At 40.0% G+C, this 24033-nt stretch overlaps 1 protein-coding gene across 1 annotated transcript; it reads right to left on the bottom strand.

The window, feature by feature from the left end:
• Window positions 1-6368: 6368 nt before the first annotated feature.
• Window positions 6369-22650, bottom strand: LOC139731605 (GTP-binding protein REM 1-like). Its single transcript, XM_071642493.1, has 4 exons — window positions 21841-22650; window positions 12233-12321; window positions 7616-7820; window positions 6369-7268 (listed from the first exon to the last, which is right to left on the bottom strand). Exons 1-4 carry the CDS (start codon window positions 22475-22477, stop codon window positions 6910-6912), a joined length of 1290 nt encoding a protein of 429 aa, XP_071498594.1. The 5' UTR covers window positions 22478-22650; the 3' UTR covers window positions 6369-6909.
• Between the last annotated feature and the right edge of the window lie 1383 nt (window positions 22651-24033).

Genomic DNA, 24033 nt, shown 5'->3' with positions numbered 1-24033 from the left:
AAGGTGAACATTCAACACATTTGTGACAAACTTGTCATTTTAATATTTAGCCATTTTTGTGAAAATGTAATCACACATCGTCCACATGCACTATCTGGACCTATTAGGAGAATCATGCATCATGGCGGAGGCATACCAGTCGCCATAGCGACATTTCTAGTTGTTATTATTTCCAGGCATGTGAAGGCAATATTTATGTAACCCAGTTAGAAATTATGTCTATGCGGGCAATTATTATTTGATTAGAAAGATAAAATCAAGCATAGCTTATAATGTAGAAATCAAGTAGAATGTAATACCAGAAAATACTGTGAGTGATAATAATTTCACAAGGACTCTTACCAGTATCACCAATGTGGTTGTGATAATTGTGCTGTGATTATGATGACATTGAATAATGAAATAATGTTTTCAAGATCAGATTTTCTAATGAATCAGGCAACTAGAATGAAATACATGAAATAGTTTGTGCAGTTACATAATCTGTCACATGACATGTAGTTAAATTGTGAGGAATTGATATTAATGAGTATGAAATTGATAGCAGTGAATGAATTGAATACAGTGTAATTGAATCATTGTCGGCCTACACTGCGTCTTTCAATGAAATGTTTTCCCATTGTGGCAATTGATGAGTGAAATCAAATCCAAGTACGAAACAAAGAATACCTGCTGAAATTAGAAGTATCATTGTGATTTTTACTCCCACCTCCAACTGAGGGAGTTCGTTCAACCAGCGCTAACTTTATATGGTTTTATCAAAAAAAGAAAAAAGCTGTACCATGGCAATGCGTTGTTCAACATTGAATAAAGTGTTTTGTTAATTCAAAAAATCTGTTTGTCACATGTGTCATATATGTATTGCAAGTCAAGTGCTCAAAAACTGAGTAAATTAAATGAATAAACTGGAAAGTCCTATGATTTTCACAAATGATGTTACCATGGCAACACACTGTTCAGTATTAACGAAAGATGAATATACACAAGTACATAGTATAACTTTCACATGTTTCAAATTTCAAGTCAAATGCTCAAAAGCTTAGGAAGTTAGCTCAATCCACAGTATTTTTGAATGATTTTCATTCAAAATAATCTGTTACCATGGCAACACATTGTGTGAAAAAGAACAAAGAAGAAATTTGCACATCAGTCTATGTACTTTAGCAGTCTCATGTGCCAGATTTCAAGTAAAATGCTCAAATATTGAAGGAGTAAACTGAATCTACACCTTTTTTATTATATTCATTGAAAATGCTGTTACCATAGCAACACAATATTCTATATCTGTGAAAGATGAAGTTTGCACAACTATACATATCATGGTGGTCACATGTACCAAATTTCAAGCAAAATGCTCAAAAGCTGAGAGATAGCAGAATCCACAATATTTTTGATTGATTTTCATTCAAAGTCTGCTGTTACCATGGCAACGCATTGTTCAACAATGGCGAAAGATGAAGTTTGCACATCTACGTACTCTGCCGGTCACATGTGTGCCAAATTTCATGTCATATGCACAAAGATTGACAAATTTAGCGAATTCACAATTTTTGTATGCTTTTAAGTGAAAAAATGTTGTTACCATGGCAACAGATTGTTCAACATCAACCAATATTAGTTTTGCACATCTACATACTGTAATGGTCATGTGCCAAATTTTTGGTCAAATGTTAAAAGAATTTTAAGGAAGTTAGGTCAATTCACATATTTCTTTGTGTGATTGGTATAGAAAAACTTGTTGCCATGGCAACAGATTTTTTCACACCACACATGAAAAAAGTGTTTTGCACAACTACATATTACATTTATCTGATTCTATGCAGAATTTCAACAGCATTGCTTTAAAACTGAGGGCAGTAGTTCAATCCACAACAATTTGTATGTTTTTGTGAAAATTTGCCATTGCCATTCATGACAACGTATTATGCGATATCAACGAAAGATATCTTGCATATCTACCTTTGACAGTGGTCACACATGCCAAATTTAGGGTCAATTGCTCCAAAATGAGAAAAAAGTTTGATATAATGGCTCTCTCAAAAAGCTATCACATAAACTTAGGAGTGCTCCTGACCACTCCTAGATTTATGTGATAGCTTTGCCAAGTTAGGAGAGACTTTATGTGCTAGCTTTGTTCATGAAATGGTTTCTAGAAAAAGTCTCTCCTAAGTCTGAGTTTATGTGATAGCTTTATGCGATAGCTTTTTCATGAAACGGTTTTTAGCAAAGTCTCTCCTAAGTATGACTTAGGAGAGAGAAAGTCTCTCCTAAGACTTTCATGAAACGGACCCCGGAATTGATTGCGTGCGTACTGAGTTCCAGTTTCAGGGATTCCTGTGTTCTAGCTGAGTGATGATAAAGAGCTGAAAAAGTCAACAAAAAGAAAGAAAGAAGAAAGCAATTACCACCATCATTACCCGCGCCTTTGTTCCTGTCTGGTAGCGCAAACGGTTTACACAATCATTGACAATAGAGAGAATTAGAAGTACATGTAGGCTATCATAGTCATTACTGACAGGGTGTATTGCAGAACAGGACTGGGAAATTCTCAGATATAATGATTGTGGTATAAATAATGGTTTCTTGTACAAATTTTCAAAAACTTCTTGTCATTTTCACCGTTCACAGTACAATAACACACCTGATTGACTCCATGATTTTAATCATCCTAGCGTGGCTCTCACTTAATGATGCGTGATCACGAGACATTAGGATTCAGGCGTCTTACGTCATTTTAAATGATGATGGATAATGAAATAATGTCTGTCGAATCATAACTCATGTACAGACTTTCATTCGGTTAGTTATCGTCCAAAACTTCTGATTTCTTCAGCGCGAACGTCGGCGCACTGTAATGTATCTCAGATGTTGCTGATGACATAAGAGTCCGTCCATGTCATGAAACAATTAGCTTCCCTAAAAGAAAATGAAAAAAAAAAGATAATGAAATAGGAGGCCAAGCTCGACTCCTCTGTTTAACTAATGATTAATGATGGAGAGCTAGAGTTTGAATTCATATTGTTTGTTTATTTCATTTCCATTTGAGAATATGGCTGGATAGCCCACATTAAGCTGCAATAACTCGTCTTCCATGGAGTGCAGTAGGATGTAAGGCGGGACCACTTCACCGGGTTAAACACCCTGCTCTTTACAATGAATTTATGAAACGAGATCTTTAACGTGCATGAGTTGTGACTCTCACACACACGAGATCTCCCTTGTATGTCCTATCCAAGGGAGAGAGTGTTTTGTCTCGTACTATAGAGAGGACGGTATGATTACACACAATATTGCTCAGTGAGACCAGGGAATCGAACCGGGGTCCTTTGGATCATGAGGCAGACGCGCTACCGACTGAGCTAACTCACCTGGTCACTCTGAAAATGACTACACACACACACACACACACACACACACACACACATACACACACAAGCCAGCATCTATATACAAAAGCTTTTAAGTTTCCTCATGCTGCAATTAGCGGTCGTCCGTTTTCTTTTTTACATTACTCTCGAGTGAACTGACCATAGTTTTCGAGACAGACAGACAGACAAACAGACACACACACACACACAGGTACACATACAAACATACAAATATATGTATATATATATATATATATATATATATATATATATATACATATATATATATATATATATACATATATATATATATATATACATATATATATATATATATATATATATATATATATATATATATATATATATATATATATAATACTTACTTATATGTCATACACGCATTATGTACTGGAGTTGCTAGGCTTGCATCATACGTAATATAGCGTCTCCTCCCATTTACATGATCATCACTGGTAAAAGGGTATAGAACTGGCTTTTATGACTAATTCTGTTTCTGTGCTAATTTCCTGTTTGTTTGTATTTTCACTCCGCCATCAATCATGCTAAAAAAGACCAAACAAACAAACAATAAACCTGATTGTTGGGTTGGATGAAAATAGCGCTATGCGTCATGAGTTGTGCCCATTGTCTATCAGCGGTTAACTCCACCCTTATTATTGCCAATCTGGCTGTCAATTTTACCACGATCACCACCAGCATACTCGTCTCACGAGCCTATTCTCTACCAACGTCGCGTATTGCTCTTGGGACATCCATCATTATAAGAGGGAAGAAAAAAGACAACAACAACGACCACATAGCCGCATGTATCCGTTTCTCAAAATCGTCGTATCAAACCATTTTTATTTTCTCTTACACTTTATACAAACAATCACTTTGATCGCCTATTTCCCATCCACATTTGTATCCACCGAGAATATTTACAACGATTCCTCTTCGGTATAAACTCTGTTTGTTCTTCTCCCAGACATTATACTTCTCGTGACAAAAATATAATGAAGTACAGAGGTACAGAAAATATAATGTTATACACAATTACAGATAGAAAGATTTCACGATTAACACGAAAGGTATGAAAGTGAAGACTTTGTTTGATTGGTGAAAAAAAAAGACAATCGTTTACATGCATACCATGGAACATACAAAGGCTGAATTATAGACTGGTGTGGTGTATTGAAGCCAACTCGAATTAAGACGTCGTCACGGTAACATGGCGTAGCCAGTCCCTGTTTAGAGTGAACATTTCGAAGTGACAAACAGTAAGTGCTTATCTCGAATATTAAAGGTTTTACTTTGCAGTTTTTCCTCTTTTTTCATCTGAAATGGAACGTCTGTGCAGCTATCTTTCCGCTTCCTTTCACAATTACGTAGCCACACATTTAATTGACCAAATTATAACGACATCACTTCCGATACAAGAGACACGAGATGAGTGAGGAGATTTTATAGACACTGCTTATGTGCATTCAATGTGCATGTATAATCATAATAACTGACCACAAATATGAGAACAAGACCACGCTTTAGTGTTTGCAAACACACACACGGTATGAATGGGAATACTACGTGGTAACGTGGAAAAAAGGTTAACGGACGAGTCTATATCGAGTATATGATATGTTATGTGCGAATAATGATCATTACGTCTTTACATGCCGTATGTTGCATACATAGTAATTACGATCGATGTAATGATTTGATGTTGTAAGTAGCTTTGTTTTTTAGAAGACTGTACAGAACCCCGAGAAAATTGCAGCGAACAAAATTCATCGCGAGTTGAATTGTGGTAAGAATAAAAGGCTCAAATGTTCTGCTTTGTGGACACAAGTGAGCTAAAAAAAAATAATTAAAAAAATAAGATCTCACTAGATATGGGACAGTTTTAGGCTAAAAATCTCCCTAATCTGCCTCACTGACCATTGACACTTGAAAAAAAAATACATCCGAGGAAAACGGATGACTAATCTGGATTAAAACTTCAGTTTTGAAATACTGAAATCAGTTTTTCTGACGACTTCGAGTTTTTACTTTTCTTCCAGACAGTTATGCCGCAATCTTCGTCCGATGATAATAAATGGTCAACTCGTCAACTGGTCAACTACTATCACTAACGCAATCTTGTTTAACATGCTGTGTGAAACCATACGTTTGCAAGCTCTTGCTCTGCCTGATTTATAAGTTTCGTGAATGAAAATTGAGTAACGTCTGGAAAAGGCACTCGATTTGGCAACCTATAAAAAAAAAAACCTCTGCGAATATCAGAGGCTCATGTATCTGTCGTTTTATGCAACAAGATAACACAAATAATTTGTTTTTCTTGCCCAAGCTCATGATAATTTTCATGACGATTAATATGGTGTTCTAGTATTGGACATTGATCGCTTGTCATTGCTTCTTCTTTTTTTTTTGTTACAATGAACACCGATTTGATTTGAAAATTCCAGGAAGCCATGTGACCGGAGGATTATATCTGGTTACTTACTTATTAATTGTATAATACAGCAAGGCATTATCATCAAGATGATAAGTAATCAGTTACAAGTGACGTGGTTCATTTACTGCTTTGGGTCATATTTACTTCATGAGGTAACATATTTCAAGTCTCCACTGTAAGGGAGAACACGTCATTTGACTACAGTGGATACGGCGGTATTCCTAAGTTCTAAATCCATGAGTTCACAACCTGATGCATGATAACGTGTATGTTATCTTCTAGCAAACATTATCAGTGTTGGTCTCGTCATCTTGAGAATTATTTAGGAGTAGCTTGGTATTTTATCAGAAACACGATACAGGCTCTTGCCTATCATTACATTACTTTACTGGTACAAAAACTGCGAACTGGTTGGTTCATTTGATTTTCTGCTTTTGTCCCTTACAGACTACTGAGGCTGATCCGGCCAATTTCAAAACAGCAGACAGCCCTTGAGTACACGGCGATGTCCATAGGGCTCAAATCGTTTAAATCGTTTGCAACTCTCAAGGATTTTAGAGGTTCTTAAAAATAGCGCGATTAACACTGTCAGAAGCTCCCGTCAGCACGATTTTCACACATCTGAATGACGAACCACAGCTGATGGAAATGACAAAATAACTGCGACAGAGCATGACTCGACTTGTAGGCAAGTGCAACAGCATGGTCTAAGATTTACACCGCATCAAGAGCATCAAGCTCGCCTTCGAAAGTCACCGACATACATCTGTCGACATCCTCGAAACAGCTGTAGTGCTCACACCCGTGAGCCATGGAGTAAGCAAACGACTCATTCTGTTTTAATCGTGCAACTTCACATACTGCTTAAACTTCTCTTTTGGCGTCTGATGTCGCTTCCGCAGGACGGCGAGCTAACGGACAAGCCAATCTCAGCTGTGTGACGGAGCTTTGCTTACACCGTCTGAAGTCTCTTTTGTGTCCAAGTTGGCATATTGGAAACTGATCATTTTGTTCACATCGTACATGGAAGAACATGGCAAGTCTGAGTGTTTTGTTCGGTTCGCTCTGGTTTGAGCGGCCTGCCTAAAGAACTTCCATCACGTGACAGGACTTTGATCGCGCCCGGTATCCCGGCGTCGGCTCGTCCCCGCTCCGCCGCCTCAACAGTCGGCCGATCGCCCCGCGCGCTCTCTTCAGCATTGATGGCCTCCTGCTGGCGGACTTCTTCGATGGCGACCGTGGTCGGTCCCTCGTCGGCGAACCCTTGCCCGAGTCGCCGCTGCCGCCGCTCTCCGTTTCCATCTCCTCTTCGGACTGCCGTCGCTGTCGACGCAGTCGCACCTGCTGGACGACTCCGTGAAATAGCTTGTCGACGTTGTGGCACAGCGAGGCTGACGTCTCGATAAGTTTGCAGTCGAAGAGTGCAGCGAAGTGTTTGCCCTCTGTAAAAACGAAATCAAAGAAAAAATGCATTCATTATGGTCATTAGGGATCACTCGTTGCTTCAGTTACAATGTAATGTGTATTTATATAATTTAGTACAGTCATTCATACGTTTGTGGAAGAGTCGATTTTCGTGACGGCGTGCTCTCTTCATTCTACTGCTGCATAAGAGCATCACTTCGGCCATATAAACGTTCAATTATCAGACTGGTCAAATGTTTAGTTTGGGTGTAGACAGACGTCATGAAAAAATTAAGCTGCTATGGAGTGCAAATCACGATAAAAATAAAATGGTCTTTTTTCAAGATACAGATAGCGGAATGATGAATTCAGATCGACAGCTCACCTTCAAAAGTGACTTCTCTCGATCGCTCCAAATCTGTCTTGTTCCCAACGAGAATAATGGGTGTCATCTCAGTTTCCTGCGTTCTCTGGAGCTTGAACCGCAGCTCGTTTGCCCTCTTGAAGCTCTTCCGGTTCGTGACCGAGTACACCAAGAGATACGCATCGCCTCCCTGTAGGTACTCGTCTTCTTTTTCCTCGAACTCTGCCTGTATCGGACGAGAAAAACAGCAAAACTGGTGAGGATCTATGTTCAGTGATCCAATCAGACTTATATGAGAAATGACTGTAATCGTTCAACAGATAGGAGCGACAAGTTGCGAACTCCAGCATAAATGCAAGTTTTATATTCAGTTTTGTTTTTGTTTTTGATTAAGATGTGTATGAGGTGTGTGTGTGTTGAGAAACCTTTAAGTTCACTTTGAAGTGCTCATAACTAGACGAGCGACTGGGGAATGCTCTGTTGTCACATCATATTCATTCAGTGATATGTTAACACGTGGTCATACATTCTGCGACTAGTTTTCAAATGCCTATCTCACTACTTGGTCCCCTGCGCTGGATTACGCTGCTTCCTATATTTCTGCGGCGTCTGCTGCCGTACAGTCCAAGTCAGTCTTTGGGGAAACAGCGAACCACCGGCTTCCGTGGTGTAAGGGGTACAAGGGGATGCCTACAACATTCCGGCGTCATTCTTACAGAGCCGAAGTTCTTACGAATGTCTCTATTACGTTTCTGTTCTCCACTATGCACGTGCGTTCGATATTCGTGTACGTATAAAACAATAGGAGGCCTGGGTATGATGCCAGATTATGGCGCATGCTGCTCACAAGACACACTGTAAACAGAGATGTAATATCACTGCAAACGATCAAATTTCCCTCACAGTCTCCGTGCACAGTCTGTTACAAGTGGTTTCATTCCAGGCTACTACGTCAATACACCTCATATTGACGTCATATGCACTTGAAGCTCCGTGCTTCGTCATCGATTTCATCGATTAAAGATACTTGAGCATATATTCCTCTCTCTCTCCGTGAAACGAGAAAATGAAAGTTCAAATAAATAAAATTGTGCACATTATAATCTCATACAATGTGAATCTACACAAAATTAAGCTCGGATTACGCAGCAGCGTGAATAATACGAATATATAATCAAATCTTATTCAGATTAGACTGCTCATGATTGTTTTAAATACGAAAAAACACACAGGAGGAACACGTTTCGCTCTAGCAGACGATGCCAAACTTCTCCGGTGATAAAATCGTGTCGAACGCACGCTCATAGGCAGACTGGAAATTGAAAATGGTCTTACAGCTCGCTCCAGCCCCTGAAGAGCCCTCGTGGTGGTATGCCAGCTATGGGTACTGGATTCCGACACATCGTAGACTGGATGGAATGTCTTAAAGGCGTGATATCTAGCCCAGTTAAAGCTTTTAGGAAGGTGTCATCCCCATTGGAACTCACGTCATAACAGATACAAGGTAGTTTTAGTTAATGAAATTACTCGGCATAGCACACGATGCGTGTCAGGTTTTGGGGAGTTTGTTTAACTTTTTTCTTTTAACTTCGTTGACATTATCCATTATTGGTGAGGATATGTTTGGAACAGTTACTCTCAAAGTCTTGGAACAGGTTTTGAAATCTGTAAATCAGTATATTTCTGATCAGGAAAATATTTCTTACAAGATACAGCTTTTGCTTCACTCTCGATTTGTCTCTATTTACAATGTTGTCACGGATGCAGGCATCACGTCATAACCAACGCAAGTCTTATAATTTTGACCCCAAAAATAGAGAAAATAACTCTACTATTTCCGTTCCCAAACAATAACTCGCCTTTTCAAATTTTAAGGGTTTTAGTTTTTCAAATGTTTTCAACGAAAGCCGATGAAGTAAGCTTACAACTTCAACTCTACAGTTTTCTTCCATCATTTCATTGCCCCAAGTTGATGAATGTATTGAACCAAATATTTCGGGCAGTACGCAGAACGCATATCGTTACAATACTGGAAGCTTGTGTGGTTTAACGGGTCGTCATTTTGAATTTCATAAAAGTGAAATCGTCGTACTTGGCGACCAAAAGTAAGTGGATCAGGTTGAGCTAGTTCTATTCTCTCTCAAGATTATCACCATAAGTACCATATTCAGACCAGAATTTGGTATGATAATCAACGTCGTTCCAGTTTCCAAAACGTCGCGCACGGTCATGCATCTATGCAGCGGTTGATGCTAGGGGGTTAGATTATTGTTGATGGGCTGCTGGCCGTCTCGGCTGCCTAGTGGAGAAGGCCCTTGACACACCACCATGATTTAAAGGTTAACGAGGAGATCGGCTCTGTCAGACGATATTTACAAAGCTCCCGCGAGCTCTTTACTATTTGCTTGCTTCCTCTCGTTAACGGGCATGCAGGCGTGCGGGGGGATTAGTCGTCACAGAACTGCGCTGTCAATTTTTATCGCTATCAAAATCAAAGCGCGAGTTAACTCCAAATAAAAGTCTTTCAGGATTGATGCTCATCTATCGGGATTGTTTTTTTTTTTTCTCTTTCTTCCTTTCTTTCTCTCTTATCCCCAGGATCTGATTTCAACTCCTGGTCTTTGTGAAGTGGGTTTCCCGGGGCCCCTCGAAATTATGGTCGAGTAGCGCGGCGGACCTGGAAATGTCCATCGTCGGGGTGCGTTTTACCCCGAGGTATATATCGATAATTGCGACGCATCCACCACTGGCCGAAGTGCTGTCACGCTCTCTGAGAGATGAGCGGCGCGCACTTATCTATCGTCTGCAGGGTTGACATGACAAGGCCCGGGCATATAACCCGCAACCCGCTCTAATGGTGGCGTCAAGATACAAGGTCGTAACCTCGAGTCACAAAGCAAGTTTCTTTGCTATGCATAGAGAGCTTTCAGACCTCACCATTGACTTGAGGCTGGCGAATTACATTCACCTAATGTCAACGCAATTATAATGTGATAGGTCGTAGAGGTACAATGCAAGTACAACCACCACCACCACCACCACCACCACTACCACTACCAACAACATAACAGCAGCGATGAAGACCACACTGCACGTACGCGGGGTCAACGATGTACATCTTGGCCTTCTGCGTTATGTTATGGCGCGCTTGAGTCACCAACGTACAACGTTGTGCGTATTGTTTTGGTAGAGATATGTGATTCACTGCGTTAATATCGCTTCGTCGACTTTCTATTGATCCCGAGTTCTAACGTTCATGAAATCCTCCAACAAACAAGGCTCTTTGGCGTGCAGTGCCTTCAATGGCATTGAAAATATCGGCATCGAACTACTTGCTCGATGAATGAATATCTTGCGTCCACCATACAAAGCCCCCAGTTGTGCGTGTGTACATGTTTGCGCTTTTTTTTTCTGCCCTTGGTATGACTGACAATAATAAATATCTACGTCAGCACTGAATTCTGTTGAACAACAACATGTGTGTTTATATTTCTGCCAATGCATTCGTATGTAAACCAAAGTATCGCTTTATGACGTCAATGTCAGTTTCTTCTTGTTTTGGACTGGAATAAATTTGTTTTTCCGAGGGCAGCATGCTGAAGTAAATTCCCATTGCGTCTCATTTTTAGATGTATAATCCAATCACACACACGTAATTTGTAGTTGGTTGACATGATGCTATTATAGGGACTGTCAATAACTCTACACTGAATCGCCTCTTTCGACCTCACAGCTCACACTTTTTCTGAAGAAGTTTATGCAAGAGTGTTATTCAACCACGGTTTATATAACTGACATGTTCAACTTTGATGCGCATCTTTACAACAAGCGTTGTTCATGAAAACCAGGCCCGAGGCTTGCCCAACATTTCACAAAATAATGTGAACAAGATAAGTTACCTTCTAACTCCTATAGATTTTCATTACGGACAAAAAAAAACCAAGAAGAAATGCGAATACTTTTGTAAACCCTGACACTGTTTCACTGCAACCGCTCGCAGATATTCCTCACTTTCTACAATGTTCTAGTGGTGCTGGTTCTTTTTTCTTTTCAATTCTTTGGAAACAAAAAGGGACTCCACAGCAGTACACTGGATAAAAAAAAAGGTGTTATTAACTCGCTCTTACGTCGATTCTTGGACCTGGAGTCCAAAAAGATAAATGACTTTTTTTTTGTAGTTGCTGTTGCTGTTGTTGTTGTTGTTGTTGTTGCTATTGTTGTTCTCAATTGTGTAACAGTGGAGATTTATTTTCCTTCTGTTTTGGCACGATGTAAAAGAGATTGGGACTCTTTGATAATTAATTGGCTAGCAAACAAACGCTTCGTTTTCAGAAGACGGCGACCATATTATATCATATCTGATATTATAGCATGTCTTAATCATCACACTATATTATCAATTCACTGACAAGTAACTTGTTTTACAGAAGTCACCTATATATGTATTTGATTTTGATTTACTGACATTTTCGTTGGCTCTTAGTTTGCTCGATGAAAGTGTTTAGATAACACTTCTTTGGTTAAGTGCTTCCACATTCTGAGCATTGATTGCTATACTGAGGTAGAAAATGACTTCGGAGCAACTTATTTTGTTAATGTCTTGGCATGGTGATTATGATTATCTAAAAGTGAGCTTACCTGTCCGTATGGCGGGGTATCTACAATCTGTAGCGTTGTTTCTTGTCCGTCGATTTTCACCGTCTTCTCGTAAACCTCATCTGGATTTTCTGCAGACCAGGGAACAGATCAAGAAAAAAAAAACCAATAGTAATCATAACTATATATGTTTATGCAAACAAGCATGGAAAACATGAAGCGAACTGTTAACAAAGCTCATTAACACAGACCGCTACTACCCCCGGGGAGAATAGATAATGGGCAGAGAATGACGTCGTTTGCCATCACCAGGACAACGTCACTGATCACCATGACAACCCATCAGCCTGATGATACCTCGATATCTCTCCTCCTGCCACTGCTCCAGACGCCGTGCGTGCGGTATCTTGACAACACGCTGTCGGTGGCGATTCATTTTTAGTTCACGCGGCTATGGCTTGGAAAATACACATACAAGAGAAACCAAAGCTACAACAAAAACACACTTAAGCCTGAATGATTTTGGATTCGCGATGATAAGGTATATTTGGCATTGTTAGCTTGTTAATGCACTCGTGTCGAATATGATAATCAGTCTTTATTCATCATGTCATAGGCACAAATAGATTCTACCAGTCCGTCTTCCCCAGAACCGCAAAGATGACAATCAAGTGCATTGAAACGATCAATTCCAGAAGTGAATGAATGAAGATAAAAACTGAAGGCGTAACTAAAGGTACAACTAAGAGCAGAAAAAATTATGCAAACTTGTTCAAGGGCCCTGGATACTGAGGTGCGACGGTTTGTTAAATCGATATCATCTTTTGTTAAACCATTACGTTGAAATATGATAATGATAATGTTATGATAATGACCATAGCGTATCGATAAGAAATATGATTGTCATAGTAGTGACAACGCTGATAATATATTCTAAAGAATGTATGGAGTCATGCGGCAGATTTTAACTAACTTCCTTTTCCTACAAATTGATCGGACTTCGATCATGTCGATACGCTAAGATATCGTAGATACCTGTCTAAAGATAACCTGTATGAACAGTTTTTACTTCGTGACATTTGCACAAGTAAATAGTTTAAAAAACAACAACAACGGTGGACTGATAAACAAAACAACTATCTTAAGTGGTGAGGAAAATATTCTTTTTAATTTTCCACAGTTTCTCGATGCGCCTATACCAGAACCATATTTCCTACACGTGTGCGCCATTTTGACGTCTATTTTGGATCGAGCGTCTAAACAGAACAATGCCGTTCCTTTTGGCAAGGTGACCATAAAGAGAAGAGCAAAATAGCACCGATTTTATACCTCAAAATAGAGCTAACGGAAATAGCAATACGGTGGATGTCATTGCTCTTGTTTTTTTTTTTTCTTGTTTTTTCTCTTCTCTTCCCAATGGTCATTTGCATCAGTTACAGTTACTGTCAAGAAGATATTTCTAATGGCGTTTTCAATTTCTCGCGGCGCCGCTGTACCTTCAATCTTAATTCATGATATACATTTTTTCCCCTTCCGATACAATCTCTCGAACACGCGACGCCAGATTCACGTTGACGGTTACACAGAAGGAGCCCGTGGAATCTATGAATTCTTATTCCAACGTTTCATTGTGCTCATCCATAAAAGATGAGTCAGTTTTGTCAGTGCGTGTGTACACACACACACACACACACACACACATATATATATATATATATATATACATAATACACACTTCAACATTATCTTAAAGACCTAGGTATAGCAAAGGCGCCATTTTGAGCAACGTTGGTAATAACATTCGAGTTTTTACATCTCCAAACAAAGTAAGTATAGTATAAAGGACAAGCCCGTGCATTGTTTGTATGCATTGCATGCATGGGCTATAGCTTGAGTGCATTGATGATGAAGGCCTCATGTGGCACTGCAATAAATTCTTCCGGATGTGGTAACAATATCAAGAACAGGGTATCAATCATTACTCATGATTTTAATGTCTGGACATTATGGTAATGAGACACTCGAACCGAGCAGAAAAGATCAGAGCTTAGGCACGACAAAATGATAAAGTGTATTGAGTGCAGCCATAACTTACAAGAATATGAAGCAAAAAAAGAAAAAAAAAAAGAAACACCGGACACATACAAGGATTTCGATTTGATGACTTTCCCCGCGTAGTAACCATGGAAACAGGTTAAGGAAGTAGATGACGCCAGGTCTACTGATTGTATCTTGACATGCTTAATGATCTCGTTAAAAGAGAGGATGTAAATCTAAGATGGAGTAAGATGCGAGGGTTGAAGGTTGTCTCTAGAATATGTGGAAGAATTTCAGATAATGAACCCATCAAGAAACAACAGATGACATACATTACGTAACTCCGCATTTGTCTCCACAATTTGTCGTCGTTATTAAAGTGATGTATGTGTGTGTGTGTGTGTGTGTGTGTGTATGTAAAGAAGACATCCACATTGAGGAAAAGCAGTTAGTTCTTAAAGCAATCTTGAATGTCCATTGTCTTTAAAAAAAAAAAAACGTTTCTGAGAAAGAAGACATCAAATTCCGTATGATTATTTCCTCATGCAACTCAAACTCGAGTCAAGACACATTTTGCTTGCAGGATTTGTTTGACTGTATTCATATCTCACAAAGATAGAGTCAATACGTCGTATTTCCATTTCCACGCTGTTGGTCTGCTGTCTGCCAGTATTATTGATCCCCCACCAACCACTTTCACCGTTCTCCACAGCACCCTGCACCGCCTCGCCACTTGGGACTTTTATTGTGATTTAGTATCGATTGGGAGACAGTGTCTAATGGTGCAATATTTTACTCGCCCTGTTTTCTGGTTGCCTTCGATTTCTTCTTTTAATACTGTAATTTTTTTTCGCCATTGGCGCCAGGATATACGTCGAGGATGCTCCGAAATAAGCTGGGTATGCCAAGGTGAAACATGAGATATTTGTTATGGTTTGCGAGATGATTTTGGCGCTAAAATTAGACCCAAATTTTTTTTTTTTTTTAAAAAATAAAAGAGAGAAGATACGTCGGTAGGAGTACCTGGCTTGTTGCATCTAAAGATTTCCCAGGGTCACTGTAGATCGTTTCAAGTGCACAATTTGGAAAGGAGACCCCGACAAGCCAATGACAGCTCAATATTCCTGACTATTTTTGTTTTCTGGAAGATAGAGGGGAAGAGATGAGGGTTGAGGGACTCACTGTCGTTCGATAGCCAAATGTACTTTTTCTTCCTTTTACCTTTCGCTTTTCTTCCATTTTCTTAGTTCTTGGAGAATTTCAAGGGAACTTGGCATTAATGAACGACATAGATAACATCAACCTCTCCGCAAACCTTTTCAACATTATTGTTATCCAGATACTTTAACAAAGATGCTTTTCATACTCACAATAGATGTTGACTCTTGAATCATTGAGGGTGTAAGAATATGCAGCTAATTTGATAAACAAATGGCATACGTCATTCCATGTTTAAAAATACGAGCGTAGCCATGGCAGCTGTGGGAAAGTCATTTTCACCAGACATCGTCGGGAGTGTGCAGTTGCTATGGTGACTTCGGATTATATCTTCCTCCCTGTTCAAAGTCTTCGTGTCTCTTTGAGGCCGCGAGCGCGCAGTGTACGATAAACAGTTTATTTTGGGCTTTCAGAGGCTGTGTTGCAGAAAATAAACAAACCTGCCAGGATGTCCTTAAAACACAATACCCTTCGCCGACATGAGATTAACTCTGGAAAAAAAAAATCAATTTCAAAATTTCATACTTACACCATAATTAATAATGGATGCTATACAGGGCTTGAGCGCGATGTAAAAAAAAAAAAGCATACAGAGAAGTTACAGTCGCTTATATTCACTGACAACGAGCAAAATACGGCATACGCGAGTTTATCCATTACCTTTCTGTGATTACCATATTACTTGTATTTTATTGTTGTTACTGTCATTATGATTTGCTAAGGCCCAACTACAAATGCGGGGGCTTCTGACAGAATAGTACCTTTAAGCTTCATTGGACGAAATTGATTTTATCATCATTACTGTTCATTCAATTACGGCAGCAAGCCGCGAAAGCCAGCAGAAGACGGAGCGCCAAGGCAGCTCAGCTTGATTGATGACGGGAATAACTCTTCTTGCAGGCGCGCGTGAGAGGTCAAAGGTGAAAGTCAGTGCTAGGTGTTAGGACATCAGCGTAGAGTATTAATTCTCAAATCTAAAAAAAAAAAAAATGCTAAGTCATATCCGTCAGCGCTTTTAAAATCGGATTAAACCTGCGCTTAAAAATGACACAAGACCGTATTTTCTCCTCCCTTTGAGGGATATACACACATATTGCAAGAGATTACAATTCTGAGTGCTATTGATTTGGCGTTTTATTGGGACGAAAATTTCTTTAAAAACCCATCAGCAATGGAGTCTAAATTTAGCCGGAATTGTCTAAAATTAACCGTAAGCGAGCGGATAATGGAATTGTGGCACAATCGAAGTGACACAAATATCGCTGTCAGACCGACGAACCTATTGGGTCGTGTTGACACGTTGTCGCTTGGCAAGCTGCCCATACTGAGTTTTGTTCTTCACCTTGCTATTGATTTTGACCGTTGTCACACGACACGGAAATTCGAGGTCTATTTTGTTTGCGCGTTTGACCTATCTCCGTGCACTGAGAAAAACAAAACAAAAACAACCCATTCGGCAGACAAGTTATACCGTTTCACAACATGTAAAGGCGTATGAAGTTCCTTTGGCGCTAATAACACTCGTAGCAGATACTGAAGCAGGTAATGCCTTTATTGTTCATATCCTTTTATCAATTCTGGGTCAATCCTCCTAGAAAAATCCATTTGCTGGGAGACATCTGTAAACAAAAGATTTCCCCCTCTTCTGTCGCCCCCTTTATAATGCTGGTGAAAAAGACGGACAAAACTTAAGCCTGAAGCAAATACTCCTCAACTTTAACATTTCAAGAGACTGGGCAGGTTTTTTTTTTTTTTAATTAATATCATCTATTCGTTTTTATTTCATGCGTGCAGATGTTATATTCATGTTCTACTCTGTTTCCGTGCTCGGCCGTTTTGTCACGAACGCGACTGAACTGAGAGATGTTGAACAGGCTGTGCTCTGCCATATCAGCAAACTGCCTGGTTTTGATGTAATTATACAACACAAAACAGAGGAGACATCAATCGACGGTGTCATATACACCTACATCATACAGTTTAAACCATGTGTGACGGTCGTCGATGTTTTTAATGAACGTGGGTGGCCGATTTGTAGTCAGTTCTTGGGCTAAATAAAGATCCCCCACCCCCATCATAATAGTAGCGGCTAATTAGCTGTAGGAGCGCGACAATATTTACCCACTTGATTGAATGTTCAGTCTATGTCGCAGGGTGGCGCATTTTGAGATGGGATCCCTTCGCCGGACTCATGAACGAGTGTGGCCAACAAAAGACTACCAGCTTCACATGATTCTACGCCGAGATATTACTTAATGCACGTGTCATTAATTAGCCGATTATACACGCACCCTGTCGTTATGGGCTACTGGTGATTGTTGTATATTACAATCCCTCCTCACACGTTAAAATGTGTTTTCTTTGCTTGGTTGGTCTTACTTTTCTGGAGAAAAAAAAAAGAAGAAGAAGAAAACGTGAAGCTTGAATACGCTTGAGTCTGATCATACAGAGAGGCGTATATACACACCAGACCAGATATCAACAGGCCCATAACGCACCCTTTGATAACCCCAACGGGCTTCCCTCGACTTAAAAGGCGGAGGTATGCGCTCGGCTCTATCAAGTCACAAGTTCGAATGGCGGCAAAGTAAATACCAGACATTTCTCGTCGATGCTGCAGTGCTCTTCCCGCCTACCACCAACCAGACGGTGAGGATTTACTCTGGTTATTATACTCCCATGTTTCCCCTCAATGGTATCTTGCTCACCTGTCTCATTTAGTTCGCTCTCAATTTAGCTTTTTCGAAGCTTGCGCTCGACAGCAATGTTTACAACCTTTCCACAGAAAGAGAGAGAGAGACAGACAGACAGACAGACAGAGACAGACACAGTCAGAAAGAGAGAGGAGTAATACAGACCTCTAACAAAAATGTATTTGATTCTTGAAGGTTCAGCGCTTAAAAAACATGCTTGAATAAACGCCCTTAATCACACATTCCTCTCAAATTGGTACGATCATTGGCAATTTAGCTTTGTGTCCGAAAGACAACTCGGTTGAAAAGTATGTTTGCCAAGTGGTGCAAGAACAGTTTTAGTGAAGGCACTTCGGCTTTATCATCCACCCCGATGTAGCAGTCGATACATCGAAACGAATATCAATTCTTTAACAACTTTTTTTTTTTTTTTGCCCTCCTGTAATTTTTTAATAATGCATAGCTCCTAATTTTAGGCGCGGGCAAAAGGTCACTTGCGGTAGCCCAGGCCATTGTTCTCACCCACGCATTAAATGATTGACATGCTGTAATATCTAGGGACCAAGTCGATAACTGCAGAAAGAGCAGAAGAGCACACACGGCTGAGACTGCTGATAACTGCAGACCAATAGGCTTTCTCCACACCGAAAACTCTCTACCCACTGATCAAGGCAGGCTCAATAAACGCGTTATATTTGGAGACTAAAACCTTCTTTCTTCGCCACAAGTGTAGACACACACATTACACACCAACACCCACACACACACACACACACACACACCACTGACAATCTCTCGTTTCAGACACAAAACGCGCAGAGTTGGAGATAGAAAGAGAGAATACAGAAAAAACGGCGAAATGTCAGGTCGGCTCAGGTGGAATAAAACTGGCGGGCGAGAGTTAATGCAAATAATCGATCCTCTTCAGAAACTCCTACAGGTTTTCTTGCAGGGCAGGTGAAGCAATTAATGGATAGCACGTGACAAAGGGAAAACCCACACACAAGGGGGAGCACGAGAATGTGACAATCCCTCTCCTTTCATAACGCTCGACATATTTCTAGATAAAACATGAAAATTGTCTTGCACTTTTAACAGGTTCCCGTCAGACCTATATCGTGTTAACCCTTGTCTGGCCATTAATGAATTGAGCGAATCATCTGGTGTTAATAAAAAAAAGACGGCCACCAAAGTGAAAGACATAATTGTGTAATTATTCTATGTGTATCAAAGTGACATACCTGTTTAGCAATGGTAATATAACTGAAGATGGACAGATCGACAGATCGAGATGTACTATTTAGATATTAATGTGGGGAAAATACATCTGGAACTTCATAGTGAATCTGTTTTGATGAAATTGGTAGGGTTTTATGTATTCGCAGAGAAACTATTTTCAGAGAAATTATTTTTATCCAAAATAATCTCTGCTGGAGCCATATCAATCTTTGCAGAACTTTTCGTCATTCTATGTTGTAGACGACACTTGAATGGCAAGACTGGTAGTTACTGGAGCTTTCGTTGGAGTTCTTGCACGCAATCTACATTAGTTGTACAAACAGAAAAAAATAGACCCAACATCTAGTTGATTTTTTTTTTCAAAATTTTGCAAGGAAAACTAAAGACATGTGAAAAACATGTAAAAAAAAGAACAGACGTTCGGCACATTCTTGTTTTTGTACATTAGGAGTCTTATTCTCCCATCACAGAAATGACAGATTATAATTACATCTCAAAATGTGATTGACGTGACCAAAGATAATTAGTGTCATCTCAAAAATTGGTGTGCAAGAAAGTAGGTGAATAAAAAAGATAAGCATGCAATAATTGCGTTTGCAACGATATACTGCTTTATAAACTGTGCATTGCTTCATGTTTTTGTCTATCCTGTCATAATGGTTCGTACCAGCCAGAGCGCCAACCCCTAAGAGCAATTATATCTCGTCAATCTTATTGGATCTCAAAACGAGGCACTCGACGCACAACAATAAAGATAAAATGATTACGTAACATTTTGCAGCATTCATCTTTCTCTTATTATTTTGACCCCTGCAGGATGTCCCTGCATAAACCTCTCTTTCCTTTTTATCCATGTGTGTGTGTGTGTGTGTGTGTGTGTGTGTTATGGGAGTGTGCTGACATCCCTAGCGAGCTCTAAGAACAATTAGCTTTCCAGGTCGGTATGATCAATTAACGGCCCTGGGAGGAAATCGGGTTTGGCAGCTCGTGTTGCCATTTACCAACACGGTATTCGTCTCCATTGGCTTTCATGTTTTTTAATAATTATTTCCTACACTACATTATGAAATTCGGATAAAGGTTAGACATACAGACTGTGTTTTACTGTCCTATTAATGGAGCAAAATCCTTAATAGTTAAAAGATATACCTATTTTCCCCCTCATCTTTGCCCACGTTAAATCAATATCAGTAATCGGATCTAACACTCTTGAGCTACCTTTGTCGCAAGTGAACCGGTTTCAATGTTAGGGAACCAATTTGCCAGCGATGCATTATGTCAATTTGCCTCGCTGTGTAGGCACAATTTTGTTAAGTGGAAATCATTCGATTATTTTCGGGTCTGTTTGCCGAGGCAGATAGACACTCTTGCTCTTAAGGCTTCTTCCGAGCTAATGAAAAATCAACGCAGGTTTGTAGGTCTTTGCACGGTTGAAATGTTTTGTTGTCGTTGTTGTTGTAATGATGGTGCCCTAGCCTAGCCCGGCTTGCTATCTTTTAGCCTGATATCCATGCCACAAGCCATTGCGCTATGCACAGAGTTGTCAATTTATCTTAAGACGCCAAATGACATCAAAACGACATGTGATCATAATCTTTTTTTACAAGATCTTTCATACACTAGCACAGTTAGAGAAATATAATAGTAAAGGAACCATACAAAATCATTTTATATCTTCTAACAGAGTTGCGCTAAGGTGATGACATGCCGTTGTTATATCATCGAATAAAATACAATGAGCATAGAATAGCAATCTACTTCATAAGTTGTCACTCCCGCAACTACAAATATGTCTTGAGAATAACACTACCACTTTTAATTTGACACCTATCCCTTATTACAGGGAGCCCTTACCAAACAACACCCAACCACTCCAGCTTGTTTTACGCACCTTATTCAGTAAGACATCTGGTTTTTCACACCCATATAAGTTATTGGGCAATTGAACAAACAAAAGAACACCAGCTGATTATACAATATGGAGAAAAACAAAAATGATGGGAGGTGTAAGTGTTGTAAGCTCACGTACGTGCAGCTCTTACAATGTGAGAAAAATACTGGCAAATCAGGCTCAAAGGAGAGATCAGAAGACGGCATTTTTAAATGCTGGCGAACAATTCAAAGTAAACATAGAATGTACCACAAAAGGTACAAAACAATCATTGAAAGAATGCAATGTTCTTCGCCTTTTCTGCCATTTCTCTTCCAATCCAATTTCTCAGTGGTCATATTTATGGACTTCTACGTGATCTGTAATAGGAGAACCATTTTTTTAACAAATTGAAAACAAAACAAATTTCTTTGCAGAGTGAACAAAATGTATTACATAATAGCACACACACACACACATATGTTTATATATATTAGTCTTTAAGTTCTTTTTATTTATTTTTTCTTCTAATGACTGAACATGCGCAGCACAGGTCGGTTCAAAATTATGTAAGTTTGTATCTAGTGTTTTACCTGAGAGCACTGACTCGTAGTCGTTGAAATCGCCGAAGACTGACGAGACGAATTGCACCGCTAAAGAAGACTTCCCGACACCGGCATCGCCCAGGACAACGACCCTCAGTGGCCGGGCTCTCTGTATGGGAGGTAAGTCCTCGAGAGATAAAAATGGCAGACTCGCGCTCCTCGTTCTTTGGTGTCTGAGGGGAGAGGGTGGCTTCAGGTATTTGATGTCCATATCGTCATTGTTGTTGTTCATGAATTTCTTAAATTCGCTGTGACTTGTGTTCTTGTAGTCGTACGGGTTGGAGTACTGGTAGGTGTAGTTGCGGTGCGGATGTAGGTGGTTGATATTTGTGGTGGTGGTGTTGTGGTAGTGGCGGTTGCCGCTGCGCTGTGTGCCGCTATTCTTGTTGTTGCGTTGGTAGTGTTGCTGCTGCTGTTGTGGGTATTCTTTGGCCTGGTAAAGCTGCTCGTTGATTGTCAGGTCCGACATGGTCCATCGCTGATCCGGTGACTCGGCGCACATCATGTTGAGCGTGTCTTCCTCCCCGTAGAGCTTGGCCGTGATGAGGGGTTCAGATGGTGTCCTGGCGCGGCAGGGAGTTTCCGCGACCTGCGGCTCGTCGAAACGATCGGTTTCCCCCGTCATTGGTGCGGTCTGTCTAGCTGCAATTAGGGAATCAAGAAGCTGTAACCAAAAATAAATTCACAAAAGCTCGTCTCCTTGCTCCTTCCAATCTGATGCAAAGCAACGCTGATCTGGTATAACAATTGAACTCACTTCTTCAGTAGATATGAATCTACTTTATCTGGATTGCTGCCTCGGAGTGTGTCTGTTGATGGTGCGGTCAGCGAACGCTATTTATACTCCACCCAGCGCCGCGCTTATAGCACTTCGCAGTTGGATCACAGCGTATAATGATACTAATGTGAGTGTACACGTCATCAGGCAAAAGAAGGTAGGCAACCGCAATATACTACTTCTCTGACTCACGCCGCACGCTTACGCTCTGTGCTGCGTGAAGATAGTGACACATCTTTCTCGCGACCGCTGATTGGCTGAAGACAGGGAGACCATTTCTGTTTTACGATCGCACTGCGCATTGCCATCACGTGCACGTATTATAGCCATCGCATTCGTCTGTGTCCTGTGTTGTCGACAGGAACACAATATCGACTCGATGGTCACAAATGCTGTTTTGCACCGATCACAGATCTCACCGGGTGAATCATTTGTAGCATCACTTTCACAAACATGAAACGAGACACTTCTCGTTTCCCCATTTAACAATCACATGACGCCCAGACATTCGACGAAATTGACTTTGTCAGCGTTTGTGACTCTCTAATGTTTATTAGATACTTCTGCTTACGTTTGAGTTGAGTGTACATGACATCTTCTCATGGTTATATTCTCGGGAAAAAGAAAACCACAAAACACTCAGTTATATTCAAGCTTTCACATCTTTCTCATTTGCTATCTCCCATCTACTCTCTCTCTCACACTCTCTATAGCCCCCCCCCCCCACACACACACACAAACATACATACACACACACACACTACACACACACACATAACTCACATGCATGCATCATGTCGTTTCCTCGACGCTTTTTATATTTCACTTCCATGCATGTATTATGCATCGTGTATCATTCGCGAAGTCTGTCAACTCTAGTCAGGCCTGACAAGCCCCTAGCGTCTAGTACTGAAACCAATTATGTTCTTGCAGAAAATCGATGACTGAGCAACCATTTTTCAGAGTAGATTAAACCCATGAATTTGCAAACTGTCACCTTCTTGAATTCACGTCAATAGACCCAAGGATTGAAAGAAAATAAGCCCAATTAATAAGAAACATTGCTATTTGTACTACCTAAGACGTCAGTGAAACAGCAGGTAAATAATACAAGGGAATCATGTTGATCATGTGAGCCAACACAAATTAGTGCCCGTGCAAGAAATCCCTTTATCAAAGACCTTTATCTTTGATATGGTCTTTGACCGAAACGTCAGTCCAATTTTTTGGCTCCTGCGGTGTTTATACGACTGTTTCTACTCTTTATATATATATATATATATATATATATATATATATACATATATAAATATATATATATTTTTGAAACAAGGAAATGAAAACTGCCTCTGAGCACACGAGCAAAGAGAGTTAAGGGTTTGGGACGAACACCGATCTAGGGC

The sequence above is a fragment of the Diadema antillarum genome, unplaced genomic scaffold (assembly GCF_040938485.1).
Source record: "Diadema antillarum isolate AM-2024a unplaced genomic scaffold, OU_Dant_1.0 seq00000382_RagTag, whole genome shotgun sequence".
Classification (NCBI taxonomy): Eukaryota; Metazoa; Echinodermata; class Echinoidea; order Diadematoida; family Diadematidae; genus Diadema; species Diadema antillarum.
This window is presented reverse-complemented; position numbering and strand designations above follow the sequence as displayed.

Coding starts and splice junctions, on each gene's coding strand:
- LOC139731605 (XM_071642493.1), bottom strand. CDS start 22,477: ATGACGGGGGAAACCGATCGTTTCGACGAGCCGCAGGTCGCGGAAACT. Junction 7,821..12,232: donor ATACCCCGCCATACGGACAG/GTAAGCTCACTT, acceptor CGTCCGATACAG/GCAGAGTTCGAGGAAAAAGA. Junction 7,269..7,615: donor GAGAGAAGTCACTTTTGAAG/GTGAGCTGTCGA, acceptor TCGTTTTTACAG/AGGGCAAACACTTCGCTGCA.